The 13,767-nt window shown below is 40.0% G+C and overlaps 2 protein-coding genes across 2 annotated transcripts in view; both read left to right on the top strand.

Annotated features, from left to right (window-relative positions):
* Positions 1-4: 4 nt before the first annotated feature.
* Positions 5-9,834, top strand: shoc1 (shortage in chiasmata 1; the record flags this gene model as incomplete). The annotated part of the gene is made up of 26 exons (XM_025053407.1): positions 5-55; positions 462-588; positions 733-761; positions 838-1,132; positions 1,364-1,532; positions 1,629-1,740; positions 1,814-1,955; positions 2,036-2,134; positions 2,209-2,338; positions 2,490-2,584; positions 3,226-3,471; positions 3,599-4,039; positions 4,169-4,390; positions 4,652-4,837; positions 5,129-5,218; positions 5,358-5,539; positions 5,715-5,787; positions 5,886-5,949; positions 6,096-6,446; positions 6,600-6,711; positions 7,036-7,157; positions 7,250-7,337; positions 7,411-7,542; positions 7,787-7,936; positions 8,453-9,161; positions 9,721-9,834. Coding segments are annotated over 26 exons (4,503 nt in total), but the record flags the coding sequence as incomplete, so codon positions are not given.
* A 3,236-nt stretch (positions 9,835-13,070) lies between these two features.
* The window catches only part of tal2 (T-cell acute lymphocytic leukemia 2), a 2,359-nt gene continuing 1,662 nt past the window's right edge, over positions 13,071-13,767 (top strand). Inside the window, exon 1 of the mRNA XM_008335923.3 lies at positions 13,071-13,451. The gene's annotated coding sequence lies outside the window, so the exon portion shown is untranslated. The remainder of the gene's footprint in view (positions 13,452-13,767) is intronic.

Genomic DNA, 13,767 nt, shown 5'->3' with positions numbered 1-13,767 from the left:
TTCGCAAAGTATTTTCTCGGCTGCCAGATACAAAGCGTTCGACTATGTGTTTGAAGTGAGTTTCATGTGTATTGTTTTCATCTCTAAGCTACATTACTGTGAAGCCAAAAACAAAAAAAACCGAATACTACTTTAATTAAATACTACCCGTTAAAGAGCGTCTCCGACCCGGCCAGTACATCTCCGGACTAGCCCGGTAGTTATTTCACACGTTCGTGAACCACGTGTGGACGAACGTGTGAAATAACTACCGTGTTATGCACCGTCACACTCTGTTAGGAGGTGTGAAAATATGTTAAATATGTTAACTTGGAGATGCACTTTAATCGAGGTTGACGTTATAATACAAACAGGTTGTCCTTTTTTTTCAAACCCCAACTGTTCCTAATTTATTAGTCATCTAATCAGTTCCAGTCTTAACTCATTAGTGTTAGTTAATTTTACTTCCATGTTCATTACAGAGAAGCACCAGTGTAAAAGTCATGCAGAACATGTTGTCACTACCAACTCCATACATAACCAGCGATGATGTGTATCCTCACTGTGGTAAAGTTCCTTGGACTGCCTACAGGACACCATGGATACAAGGTACAGGATTGTTATAAATGAGTAGTATCACATGGACATTATAGCAGCATTTTCACTTTTTACAGGTAGTGGGTGTAAGTGTAATTTAAGGTTTTCTATTCTGTACGTATCAATTAATTTTTAATCTAATTTCTCTTCTGACAGAACATGTGATCTCCACCTGTAAGCTCCTTGTCAGTGGATCACTGCTTGAGGATCTACAAGCAATAGGTCATCCAAATAATTTACTAGAAAGGTGCCACCACATAGTATATATTTGGGTCCATTTACCATGTTTTCTTCCATAAGCCATCGCGTTACTGTTTATGTTCAGTCCAATACGTATCGTATCGTGAAAAATATCCCTTTATTATATTATTCCTTTATTCATGTTCTAGTTACGGCATCCCAATCTCAACCTCCCACTCAATCAACAATGACCAAGATGAGGAGGTTTGCAGACCAGAAGAGCAGGTCAGAGATCCATGTCAAGATTTTGAATTATTTTTCATATGGACAATGGCACAGATGGAGCCTGGAAGTCAGGGACAAAATAGCTCAAAAGGTAATGTAGCCAGAACCTCATACTGCAGGGGGAGCTATGCTCCTCTAAAATACTTCTGGATTTTTTAATTTTTTTTTACATATAATTTGTTCCTTTCTTTTTTATCCATCTTCATTATCATAGTTAATAAAAAGATCAAGGTCATATATTATGTTTGACAGTCATGAACATGAAATAATTCTATTTATTAATTCTATGTACTATATCCAATCATTTTTCTTTGACTCTTAGACTTAGACATCCGTCTTTCAGAGGAGCTGCTGGCCTCAGACTACTTGCCGCAGTTTAGAAGCCAGTTACCCACACTGAAAGCCAAACTGTCCAGACTCAGTAACCTTCCTGTGTTGGATCCATTACTGAGATTATTAACAAACACTACATCTGAGGTCAAAGAGTTAAGGTGAAACTATGGCTGGATTTTATTTTTTGTTTTTCCCCTCATAATGACTGATCTTTATTGTGTCTCAACATTTACACCAGTGTGTTTATTTCCCAGTGGCTGTGCTGCCTATGAAATCACACCTGACAAGTTCAACGTTGACACAAGGTCACATGATGCTGTTGTAGCTCATGAAGAGTTTGTTAAAGAACCACTTCTTAAGGAAGAGGTAGATAAAAGATTAACCTCACTTTGATAAACTCAGACAATGATTTAATGAATGGTCTCTTTCCCCTCTGTAGTCCCTGCTGTTACCTGTTGTAGTGGACACTTTTAAAATGACCATAGAAAGTTTAACGTCCTATTCAAGCTTTTGCTGTCACTTTGATGTTGCTTCAGTACCGATGGAGGAACAACCTCCAGTTATGGATGTTCTTCGTAAAGGTAATGATCAAACCAGCAAAGTGTGTATAATACTATATAAAAAATATGATGCAACTCATTTCCATCTGGTTCTATTTCAGATACATCACCTGCAGTAGACATTTTCCCGTTTGATTTTACAGCGGACTGCAGTGACGAATGCACGATTGAGAATTCCCTAATGGAAACAGACATAATTGGTACATTTACTCTGAAGTTACAGCAAGTACATGTGTGTGCATGGTTCCCATAGTTTAGCTGTTTTGTCTTCTAGAACATCAGGGACTTCCATCAGAAATGGAATTAGATGAGACATTGGCTCTGACTCCTAAGATCAGTCGCTCTCAGCTCAGTCCGATAATCTCTGACCTCAGGAAGGAAGAGCTGTCACCACTGTGTTCAGGGTATGTCATGAGATCAGTAGTTGAATAAAACCGATCTCAGCGATAGGACTAGAAATACAGGAAATACAAAAAAAAAAAAAAAATTGGCCAAAACATTATGCTAAAAAATGCTGTGTAATTTGTATTAATTCATGACTCTTTTGTTTTGTAGCTATCTGCTGACAGCAAGTGCTCAAGAGGACATGGAGAGAACACTCTGGAACTCAGAGAAGCATCCAACATTTGTGGTTGGACTTCTGTTGGCAGGTAAACACCAAGTCTGGTTTTGGTGATGATATGGGTGTAATACAACAGTGTATTTTATTTGGGATTTGTGTTAAACTTGTGATTCTAATGGTCCCAAGTCAAATGGAATATTTGACGAGTTAATTTTTTAACATAACGACCACCAGATGTCACTGTGCTCCAGGTCGTCAGAATTACGGGTCACTTTCTTCTTATTCCACTACTATACAGCCTGTCTTTGTGTTTCACATTTCTTGTGAATTCACAGGGAGTTTTTCCAAAGTCTCACTTACATTTTGAACTTTGAACAAAAAAAACCCCACTTCAAAAATCATGTATGTAGAATTGTTTCATGTATTGGGCTAAACGAAACAGTGGAACACATAGTGGTATTAGACTGCAATATGAGATTTGTGTGACATGTTTTGGAAGAAAACAAATGCAGTTAGGAGTATCTGTTCTTTGTGTACACTGAGCCTTTTGACATTATTTTCTTAATTAAATGCTTTTAGTCAGTAATGTTCTAAAAAAGTTGTCAAGTCTGGTACACAATCCAGAGGTTCGCCATTTTAATTTTTGGCAATCCTGACACAACATAAAGTAGTATATAAATAAAGATTGATCTACATTAAGTCAATAAAATGTTCCTTCTTTTATAACAGAGCCTCATACACTGGACCAACCTGCCGAATACAAGCCTTGGTCTGAAGCCTTAAAAATAATAAACTCAGAAAGACAAATATTTGAAACTTCAAATCGAGGACTAATCAAGTCACAGACGACAGAAGACGCACAAGTTCCCCTGGACAACACACATGACTTCACAGAGACTCTAATGTCGGGGTTTCCCACCGTAGACGTGATGAAGGTCGAGGAATTTGAAAACCTGTCACATGATCATGACCAGTGTAAGTCTCACCGTTTAGTTTTCTATTCTTTCAGAGCAGAATGTTGTGGCAGAAGCAAGCTGATTTTTAATTTGATTCAGATTTAACACATGAATAATTGTTCTATTTCTTTCATTTATATTTAAAGTCGGATCCATCCTGATGAGTCCAGCAATTATTCCTCCATCACAGACAGAGGAAGTGTCTGTGCTTGAAGTCAAAACCTCAGTGGATACTGTGGTACAGAGAGAATTTTCTGTCGACACAACCATGACACAACACACCAACAGAGAAGAAGAAAAGGCGAAGACTGCTGACAACACGTCCACCAAGGATCATCATCTTAAATTGAAGTTCTCAGTCATCACAGCTTTGACTGATGGGAATGACACCAGGAAGGAGCAGAGTTCCCTCCCTATGAAACACACTGTGTCCTCCGTACAGAATGTGAGGGACAGTCACAGACACCAGATGACTAACAAAAGTCCTCAGGAGCAGGACCTCGACCCTCTGTCCTCCTTCATAGTGCTAAGATCCCAGCAGACAACTTCAGGTTCACCATCACCCAAGAGTTCTAGGAGCACTACAGGTACACACCTGTGCTGTGGCAGTGTGGTGTAAACAACTGTGCAGATAATGCACCCATAAGATGTGTCTTCCAAGACTTTTTCAATCTTCTGATCTAAAACTAATTATCTCTGTTGAACCACCGTTTTAGCCCCAAAGAAGGTCCAGGAAACCCCCACATCTGAACTGGAGCCCATCCCAGAAACAGAACCAAGATCAAAGAGAGGACCAGCCTACATTAGTGGTGCTGTGTCAGGAATTGCCACTAGAGTGCAGCAGGTGACGGGTCAGTGGAGAGTGGTCAGTCATACTGACAGTCAGTCAGACTGTCAGGAGAGGCCAGAGGGCAGAGTAATACAGGTCCAAGCTACAGGTGAATTTAAAACAGAATTAATCAGATTTCTGTCCATCTTTTTGTATAAATATCACTGAATTATTTTACTTATTATCATTTATTATTACTTCTACTTCTTCTTCTTCTTATTATTATTATTATTATTATTATTATTATTATTATTTTAACACTCTATCAGAGTTTAGAACTCTATGTGAATATGATGTGTTAAATATGTTGTACAATTACAGAGAATTGCACCAGGTTTTATCCAGAATTCTTTCGTAACATATTCTGCAGAAACTCAGCAGAGGGCGTACTCTGAATTGTTTGCTGTGGCTCAGCCTTGTCTGAACTGTGCCAGAGAGATTGGTCTCAAACTCCCTGTAGGTGGAGATTTCCACAAACTCGCCCCCGACCAAACACATTTCCTACTCAAACAGCAGGAAAAGGCTGTCTGTGGAGTGAAGGAACCAGAGCCAGCAGGTTATTTGTTTTTGATTTGTCCTGAGCGTCTGACTTTTATTTTATTTTATTTTTCATTTTAAAAGTAATTCCAAACCTTTTTAGAATTGTTAGGGCTGTGTCACAATGTTTATATTATTATTATATAAGAGTTTTGGTTAGTATCTATTTGTTGTTGTTTACACTGCACTGCTACAGTACAAAAATATTGGCTTAAAGCCTTAAATATATACGTATATTTTTTTTAAATAATAGATTATTTAATAAAACAAATGCCCATTTTTTAAAGTGGTAACTGTCTACATTTTCCAGGTCAGGAGCTTCTCAGACAGACAGCCTTGATTCATATACTGGTGACATCCAAGGAGCTGCTGCTGAAGTGCAGTATCAGTACTGCAGTAGGTCAGTTGAGTTGCCATTTTTGACATCATTTTTTTTATATAATCTTCAACATTTTTCTAAAACCTTTAGCTTTCAAAAAATAACAGTAATATTTAAATAAAAAGAACATACACTGTGTATTAAATGAAACGTTCTGCAGCCTACCTGATTAGGGCAGTGGAGACCAGTTCAGAACAGTGTCTTGGGTCACTGATGAAGAGGCTACAGATCCTCCTCTTCCTTAGTATCAAACACCAGGAGCCAGATCTGAAGCTGCAGAAGCTCCAGCAGCTGCTGACTTCATGGCTGTACAGTAGGAAGGAGAAGGACAGAGCAGACAAAGTCAGTGTTTATTACTCTAAGAAAATGCATTAATCATGAAGCAGGAGCTGATTTGGAATTTGAACTTAATGTAGATTTTAATCTACAAAAGGGCACATGTCATTACCCACACAGATGCTGTGCTTTTGCAAGATGAAAAATTAAAAACTGGATGAATTTTATTTACCCCTCTCAGATTCTTGTCTTACTGTCGGTGGACTCTGATGACGGCAGAACTAAAATCATCAACAGCATGAACCAAGTTGCTGGTGAGAAAATCTGGCTAGTTTCCTCTTCAGTGAAACAAGGAGCATAAGATGTAAAACCCAACAGATAAATTATTGTATTTTTTCACATTTTTGCACAGCTGTGACTTCATTGAGTCCCAAGGAAAACAAAAAAACAGTGAATGGTGCCAGTGTGGTCAGCAGGTAAAGGCTCTGATGACATTCTATAATCTTTTTGTTACATTTAAAAAATGTAATTTCAGCAGAAATCTAAAACAGTACCTAACAGTACCAGTGTCGTCAATCACTTGAATGAAGTCCTGCTTTCACACCCCTCTGCTGTTCAACAGTGTGTGTGACAGTGTGTGTGCTGTGGTGTATGAGCAGCACATCGGTCCAGATTTCCCCTGGAACAGTTTCTCTCTGGTGGTGGAGTACAATCATCCAGGCCAGTCTCCGTGGTCCACGGTCTGCAGAGACAAAATCATCGGTCACATTAGCTTTAACACCAGCATTACTGACACAGGTCTGCTGCCACTCTGTGCTCATGTGTACAAAAAGGCTCTTAATCTACACTTAATCTATACTCTTATTTGCCTCAAAGAGAACCTGACATGTCTGGAAGACAAAGTCCCATATGTGCTGGTTGTGACAGAGGAGCTTCTGAACTCCCCACTGCTGCTACAGACACTGGAGACAGAGTAAATGATCACTGACCTCAGCACGTACAGTCAACATATGGATCTTTACATTTCACAGAAACTGTATATTAACTATTGGCCTATATGAACAACAATGACGTTTAAAACAGTGTGAGCCTGACTGTTCACACCTGTCTCTGTTGTAATGAACAGGTTTAACATAACAGTGTTGGAGCGGAGCCACTCCCCATCTTTACAGATACTCGGTGGGACGCAGTACTACTGTGTGATCACAGTGGATGAAAGTACTGCTATAATTATTCAGGTAAAGACAAAATATGTCCACCCTCAGTAAAACACAGAGCTTCAACTGTACTGTATAAGCAGAACCATAAGGGTTATTACCCTCTGCTGGTTTTTCGTTCTTCTTTAGCCTCGATAAGAAGAAATGAACAATGAAAATTTCGGATTGATTATATATTTTATTGTATGTATATTTGAACTCACTGTTAACCTCCCATAATTATTTACCTGTTTATTTAAGCCTTGCCCCTAACCACTAAGTAAAAACCTTTTCACTTTCCTGTTTGTGTGAGATGGTGTTTTTGTTCTTGTTTTGATGTGTTTTTGTGGTGGTGTGTATACGAAGGACGAGATTGAACTCCATCAGGAAAGAGCCAGTGAGCGACTGGTGACCAGACTGATCGCCGTGTCTCTTCAGTACAGCTGCTGTTGGCTCATCCTGCTCTGTCCAGACCTTCAGGACGGAGGGTCAGAGTCCCAGTGCATACATGAGCAGTCAGTCACACACCTTCTGACAGACAGACAGACTGTGATGATGCCTCTCACCTGTGTGTTTGCAGACTTCAGGGTGGGGCATTCAACAACTTGGTTTTACTTTATTCATCTCTAGGGCTGTTTGAGAAGAAGTCCAGAGATCTGCAGGTCAAGGTGGGTTATATATTTAGTCTTTCAAACCTCCCAACGTCCCAAGCCTCTGATGGTATCCTTCTCTATTATTCAGGTCCTTATAGTGTCAGAGATTTTGGAAATTGCCAAGTGGATCAGTCACATCTGCTTCAGCAGCCTGATGTGCAGTGACAGAGACGTGGTCAGCTACCTGGACAGAGACTGGCTGAGTGTGATGATGTCACAGGTGCTGCAGCACACACCAATCTGCACAGAGGAAATGAGTAGAAAAAAAAACATTTGATGAACTATGATTATGTTGTCATGCAATCCAAACAAAGACTTTACACCATTTATTGTGGTCAAATTAAACCCTCACTTTATGTCGTAGCGTTTGGTTTACCTGGATAATTCTGTAAAACCAAAAAGGGATTTCTGTCTGCTGATTCACCTTTGCCTTACTATCAGTCTTTGTTGTGTGTCATCTTCAGGAGGAAATGTGTCTGTTAAAATTCCCATGTATTAACCCTCTGGTTGGTCAGCTCATGTTGAAGAGAGCCCCATCATTTCAGTGGCTGTTTGGAGCCTCCCTGCCTGAGCTGAAGGAGCTCCTCCCTGAGGTGTCACATAAAGTCATCAAGGTAAAGCGTCAGTACACAACACAAATGTCCTCCATTACTAGCTACTTGTGAGATTATGAAATAGGATATCTGTTCTTTTTATTTATTTTCTTGTTGTTTTGTTTGCTGCAATGCAAGTCTGTTGCTCACGTAAGCACAGGCAGCACGGAATCGTGGGATCACTTTCAAGTTGAACGTGAGAAAGCTTGATGTTTTCTGATGGTACAGAGTATAAAAAGCGAAATAGAGAATTTGGGTTTTAACTGTTTTACATTAAAGGAGTTTTTAACCATTTTCTCAAAGAAATACCGGCGAGTCTATTGTATAATCAAAATGCCCTGTATTTCTTAACAATATTTAATTTTAGGAAGTTTTCTTTGACTCAAAACCTGGAGATATTTTATGAAAAAGTTCTAGAAAGTACTAAACAAAGACCGTTCATAAGAAGTCCGCAGGCCATAAATTGCCAAGACATCTATGGAAAGTGTCCGACTGTGGTTCTGATTTAACTGTACTCTGCTCTTCATTTGGTTTCAGCTCTTCACTGACATCACCTGCCTGTACACACAGACCACGGATTTCAACAGGGCAGAGTCAGGGACTCAGGGAGTCGTACCAGAGAGCAGTCAACACACTCCATTCCCTGCGTCCCTCTCCTGCCCTCACCCTGACCCCATCTCTGACCCTTGCACCACCAGCTTCCTGTTTGGGACTGAAAGTACAGAGAGCGACTTCACTGAACGAGAACCAGAGCTGAGTGTACAGGCTGAAGACTTTAATGTCAAACTGGACTTGAATTCCTTTGGCAGCTCGGATGTTTTCCTGAGGTCTGGTACAGAGGCAGGGGAAGAAGAGGTGACATTTTCTGGTTGGAGGAGCAGGAGTGGAGCAGTGGGGAGAGTTGTCAGCAGAGCAGCTGAGAAGTGGACACCCAGGCCTCTACCAGAGCACGGGACCAGCAGCTGCTTTAACACCATGGACGACTGTCAATTCAAACTGGACACCACCTTTAGGCACAGCCCGGTCCTGCAGCAACACACAAAGGTCAACACTCAGATGTCCATGTTCTCTTTAACTGTAAGAAACTTCTACGACCATCCTGACCTGAGTCCTATGACAGACATCTCTCTGTGGGGCCGAAGGGAAAGTGGCAGCTTGAATGGAGTCTCATCCCAGTATGGATCCACTTGTTGGATAGGAGGAGAGAGGAAGAGGAGCGGAGAGGCAGCAGGGCATGTTGGAACAGGTGAGGAGAAATTACATATATAGACTTAATTAAAACGTTTTAATTTAATTATTCAGGAACTAGAATTGGCATTACAAACGTTGTATTTTATAATCTTTTACGTACCTAATTGTCACCATTAGGTGACAGTAATGAGGCTTACAGCATGCAGTGTTCTGTTATATAAGATCTCTTGTTGTTAGTGATACATAACTATATAAAACATTTTGTTTTAAAGAACACACATTTTGATTGATGACAAATATATGAGGTCACAAAGATCAGTGGGCTCTCAGCTCAAAAATACCTAGTAATGTAAATGACACCTTGTCCTGGTGCTGTGATTAACTGCAGCATCAGAGCTCACTAGATTCAGCGTTAAACTCATGAGGCTTAGATTTATATAAAACAATAAAACTCAACATTAAGCAGGACATTTAATTTTTGTTTATAGCACCTCCTGTGGCAGAGGTGAGGAACTGCCCTGTGGTTACAGATACTATGTAGAATATGCATATTTAAACTTTAATTATTGCTTTGAATACCTAATTTACATTTTTTTTAATGTGTGTGTGTTCAGCGTTGATGCCACTGAAGATGGGGAGACTGAGCTATGAGCGGGTTCCAGGCAGAAGTGATGGACAGACAAGGCTCAAATTATTATAAAAAAATAAAAGTTTGACTGTAAAAAAAAGGTTCTTTTTTGTACTAAACCACTGGAGCGTTCTCTGAGTAAACCTTTCCTTAATTTTAAAACAACGTTCCTCCTTTACTCCTGGTTGATGTGTTGAATGTAATGAATGCAGATGTGGATTTCAGTAATGGGCTGTGTTTAATTACCACTAAACTACCTCTGTTTTTGTTACACAATTTCTTTGTTCCCCTCTTGTTTCTGTTTCTTTGCACAAATTAATGTTGTAATTTAAAAAAAAAAGTTCTTTCTGCTAATCTGAGGTGTCATGTAGAATCCTGTTAATCCAAGGATGATAAATCACTTTGAGAAAATTGTAATCCCTGATTCAAAGTCAAACAATTAAAACACCTTGCAACATGCGTTATCCCTGATGTTTATAATCTGCTGTTTAGTCCAAAATAAAAAAGAGGAAGAATCCCAGTCTGCTGTTCTAAAGTCAGATTAAACATACAGATTACAGCTCTACACATTTTCCTTTTGTTTTCCACCAGACACAGCATGCTCACTAGTTAAGGACAAATTGTGATTTATGGCCACGGACTAGGATTGCTGCTCTTTCCTAGGAGAACTGATAAAGTCTCTGGTTTTAGCAGCTCCAATGATGGGGCTCACACCCCCACCCCCCCTCTTCCCCCTCCTTCATTTAGCAGAGCAATCCCCTTATCATCGACTCTCAGCATGTGGAGAGAGTGCTTATCTTCACGAGCCAGCAGAGTGAAGCCAGCTCCCTCAGGAGTCATCCCCAGACAAAGACGGCCCCCGGGGGACAGTGACTACAGGCCTCTCTGCCTCTGCTCAGTCTGAACCAGCACTGGCCAACCACCATCAATAACCTGCCAGCGGTCCTGTTGTTTTTCCCTTACCCATATTTTAAACATCTTTCTGCCTCCTCTGGGCCTCCGTACAAGGCCGCAGCCAGACAAAGGAGAATGTGTTGTTTTTTATGGCACAAGAACAAAAGCAAAAAGGAAAAAAAAGAAGAAGGAAGGTCGAGGTAAAAGGAGAAGCTCAGTAAACATCAGTGGTGATGCTGCAGTGATTGCCTCCTGAGCATTTCAGTGGCTCTGCTTTGAATAGAGCAGCGGTGATCGTGTGGGAATTAACAGGCTGTTTAAACACAAGCCATTCTTTAAACCTGGGTTCTCCTGCAGCTGCAGAGGTCACACACACACACAGTTATCTCCAATCACAGGCAGTTTGTCAAGTCACCTGTGTGTTTCCTCTGAGAACAGATACAGTCTTCCTGATGAGTGTGTAGTTGCTTCAACGCTGATTAAATATCAGGTTGACTGAGATTTAAAAGATGTTGTGTTCTGATTCAGATTTTACCACTTTGACCTTTCTGAATTACCAGTCGGCTCAGAGATAAAAGCACTACAGGCAGTGCAGCACCTAATGATTACCTGTTATAACCCTGATGGAACTGTTGACCTTGGTTATTTTGTCAATTAAAGGAGGAAAAATTGAGGGATTTTTAACATGTATTGTAGAGTTCTTGTTTTCTCGTTTTTCAGTTTGCACAAAATATAAAAATCACAAAATTTCAGTTTTTTAAGATTTATAAGCAGGAAATAATTTCCTTAATAAATTGTGTATTTGTTTACATTTTGCACCTGATGTTTTTGGTTTTAAACTCATGTTGAATGTTTTTTTTTTCTTTTTTTGTGTTTTGTTTTGCAATGACCTTTGAGACTCAAAATGTAGTTAATTTATTTTATTTCTTAATTTCTTCCAGGTGTTCTCATCGGGAAAACAGTCAAAAATGCACATAATAATGACTTTTTATCATAGATTAAAATGGTTGACCTTGGATGATTTAAATCCATCCATCCATCCATCCATCTATTTTCATCCACTTATCCATTACCGGGTCACCGGGGCAGCAGTCGCCACCCAAATCACACCACCGTACCAAACCTTCCTGCAGGTGGTGAGTCCACTGGAAGGTACCAACCTCCCTAACCGGGATTTGATCTTGTCCAGGAGGTGAACCCAGGGGTTCCACACCAATGACAGAGACATTGCCTGTGGGCCAAAGCACCACTGATGGTTTACTGTAAATATCAGTTTTTAACATACAGTACTGCTGTAGATAAATATCAAAACATTTTTCTCATTCTTATTTACTGCAAGTAATTTGTCTGTGTTCAAATATGCAACAGTCACAGGAAAACAAACCAATGAAATACTTGGCAGCATTGGGAAGTGTTGGTGTAAAAACATCATCAAGTCAAGAGAAACAGGTATTTTTACATGAACACTCAGAGCCCAACTGGTTCATGGTAGAAAACACCATTTGTTGAGCAGTAAATTACAGGGATTCATTTTCTTTCACTCTCAGCTGTAATTCTTTGCTTTTACACCTGAGCCTTTTTTCTTTCAACCTGTCGTCAAAGTGCTGCTGTAGCTAACATGATCAGTGCTGAAGTTGACCTTGTGCCTACATCATCAGGCTACAGTGAGAGCGTCTGCAGACCTGCAGGAGAGGCTGGAAGAAGGCCACAGAGCCTGGCCTGCAGGTGCAGCCTCTTGGACGTGCAGCGGGGCCCATGAATGGCCGATTCAGAAAGAGAGCCCCCATCAGGCCTGTTCTTCAGGCTAATCCTAATCGGATTATGTAAATTCCTGCTCTACAGACAGACTTTTTATGGAAGACTGTCTTTGAAACAACACTTGAAGGGTGTAAAAGCAACACTGACAATTGGATAAACTAGACCCGTTTTTTTTTTTTTTTCTCTCCTCCAAGGCTGAGGTTTAAACTGAGAGGCAACGGAGGAGAGAGGGGTGAGGACTGGCTGGTGAGAGAGAGAGGTGAGTAACAATGCTCTATACTCTCCCCCGTTTCCTCTGTAATTTATGTGTGGCCTTTTGGAATGGCTCAACACGATTACCATAGTCATAACAAAACCTACATTGTTCAACTGTCAGCCTGGATATGGTATTTTTACCTTCTGTGGCCCAATCAGCCTCAGCTGAATAGCAGAGCAACCAGTGAAATTAGGGGCTTTTCCACAGAGTGGGCGACGGTGGGTTGTTCGCGTCTAATGGGAGAGAAACAGAAAAGAACGAACGTCCGCGGCAGTAAGAGACGGATCAGACAGATAAACATCTCAGTTTCACCTCAGTGGAAACATATTTGTCACCTTCCGGGCAAAACCTTCAGGGATTAAACCAGCAATGACTCATAAAAGCAGCACAAATAGTCACTTAACAGAGGGAAATAAAGGATCTAGAATCTTCCTAAAAGTGACACATAAATATTATGAAAACCAATCAAATCGAGTGTTGAATAATGAGCACCGTGAGTCTCTGCAGCCACAGTTGTGGATCTTAATGACGAGGCAGAGGGTGTGTTTTTAACAACCGTGGCTGAGTTAACACCATCCTCCACCACAGCACACGTCACACAATAGGGTTCACCCTGCTATAAAATGTGGGGATGCGAGCATGCAGCATGAAGTCTTCCACCCTCTCTCACACCTCCCTCCCAAATTCACCGTCTCTGGACATGAGGATCTCTCAGAGAGGACGTGACTGAGTGGACGCTGACATCTCCTTGGTGACACACCGACTTCGAGGTTACGACATTTCCACGCTCTCTAAGCCAAAACAAACAGGTGAGACAAACAAACAGGTGCATTTTGCGTTGGAATTTTTTCTACAGTATAACACAAAAGGGCATAGATCATTTTTCATAACAAATTATTATTTAACGATGGCATTCAGAAAGGAATGGGCTGTAATTTTAAAGTAAATTTATATATATATATATATATATATATATATATATATATATATATATATATATATATATATATATATATATATATATATATATATATATATATATATATATATATATATATATATATATATATATATATATATATAATATTCTTTATTGACATATTGAGGTTAAAAATCTTTTTTTAA

Source organism: Cynoglossus semilaevis, chromosome Z (genome assembly GCF_000523025.1).
Source record: "Cynoglossus semilaevis isolate Cse_v1.0 chromosome Z, Cse_v1.0, whole genome shotgun sequence".
Taxonomy (NCBI): Eukaryota; Metazoa; Chordata; class Actinopteri; order Pleuronectiformes; family Cynoglossidae; genus Cynoglossus; species Cynoglossus semilaevis.
The sequence above is the reverse complement of the archived record's forward strand: the minus strand, read 5'-3'. Positions and strand labels throughout refer to the sequence as shown.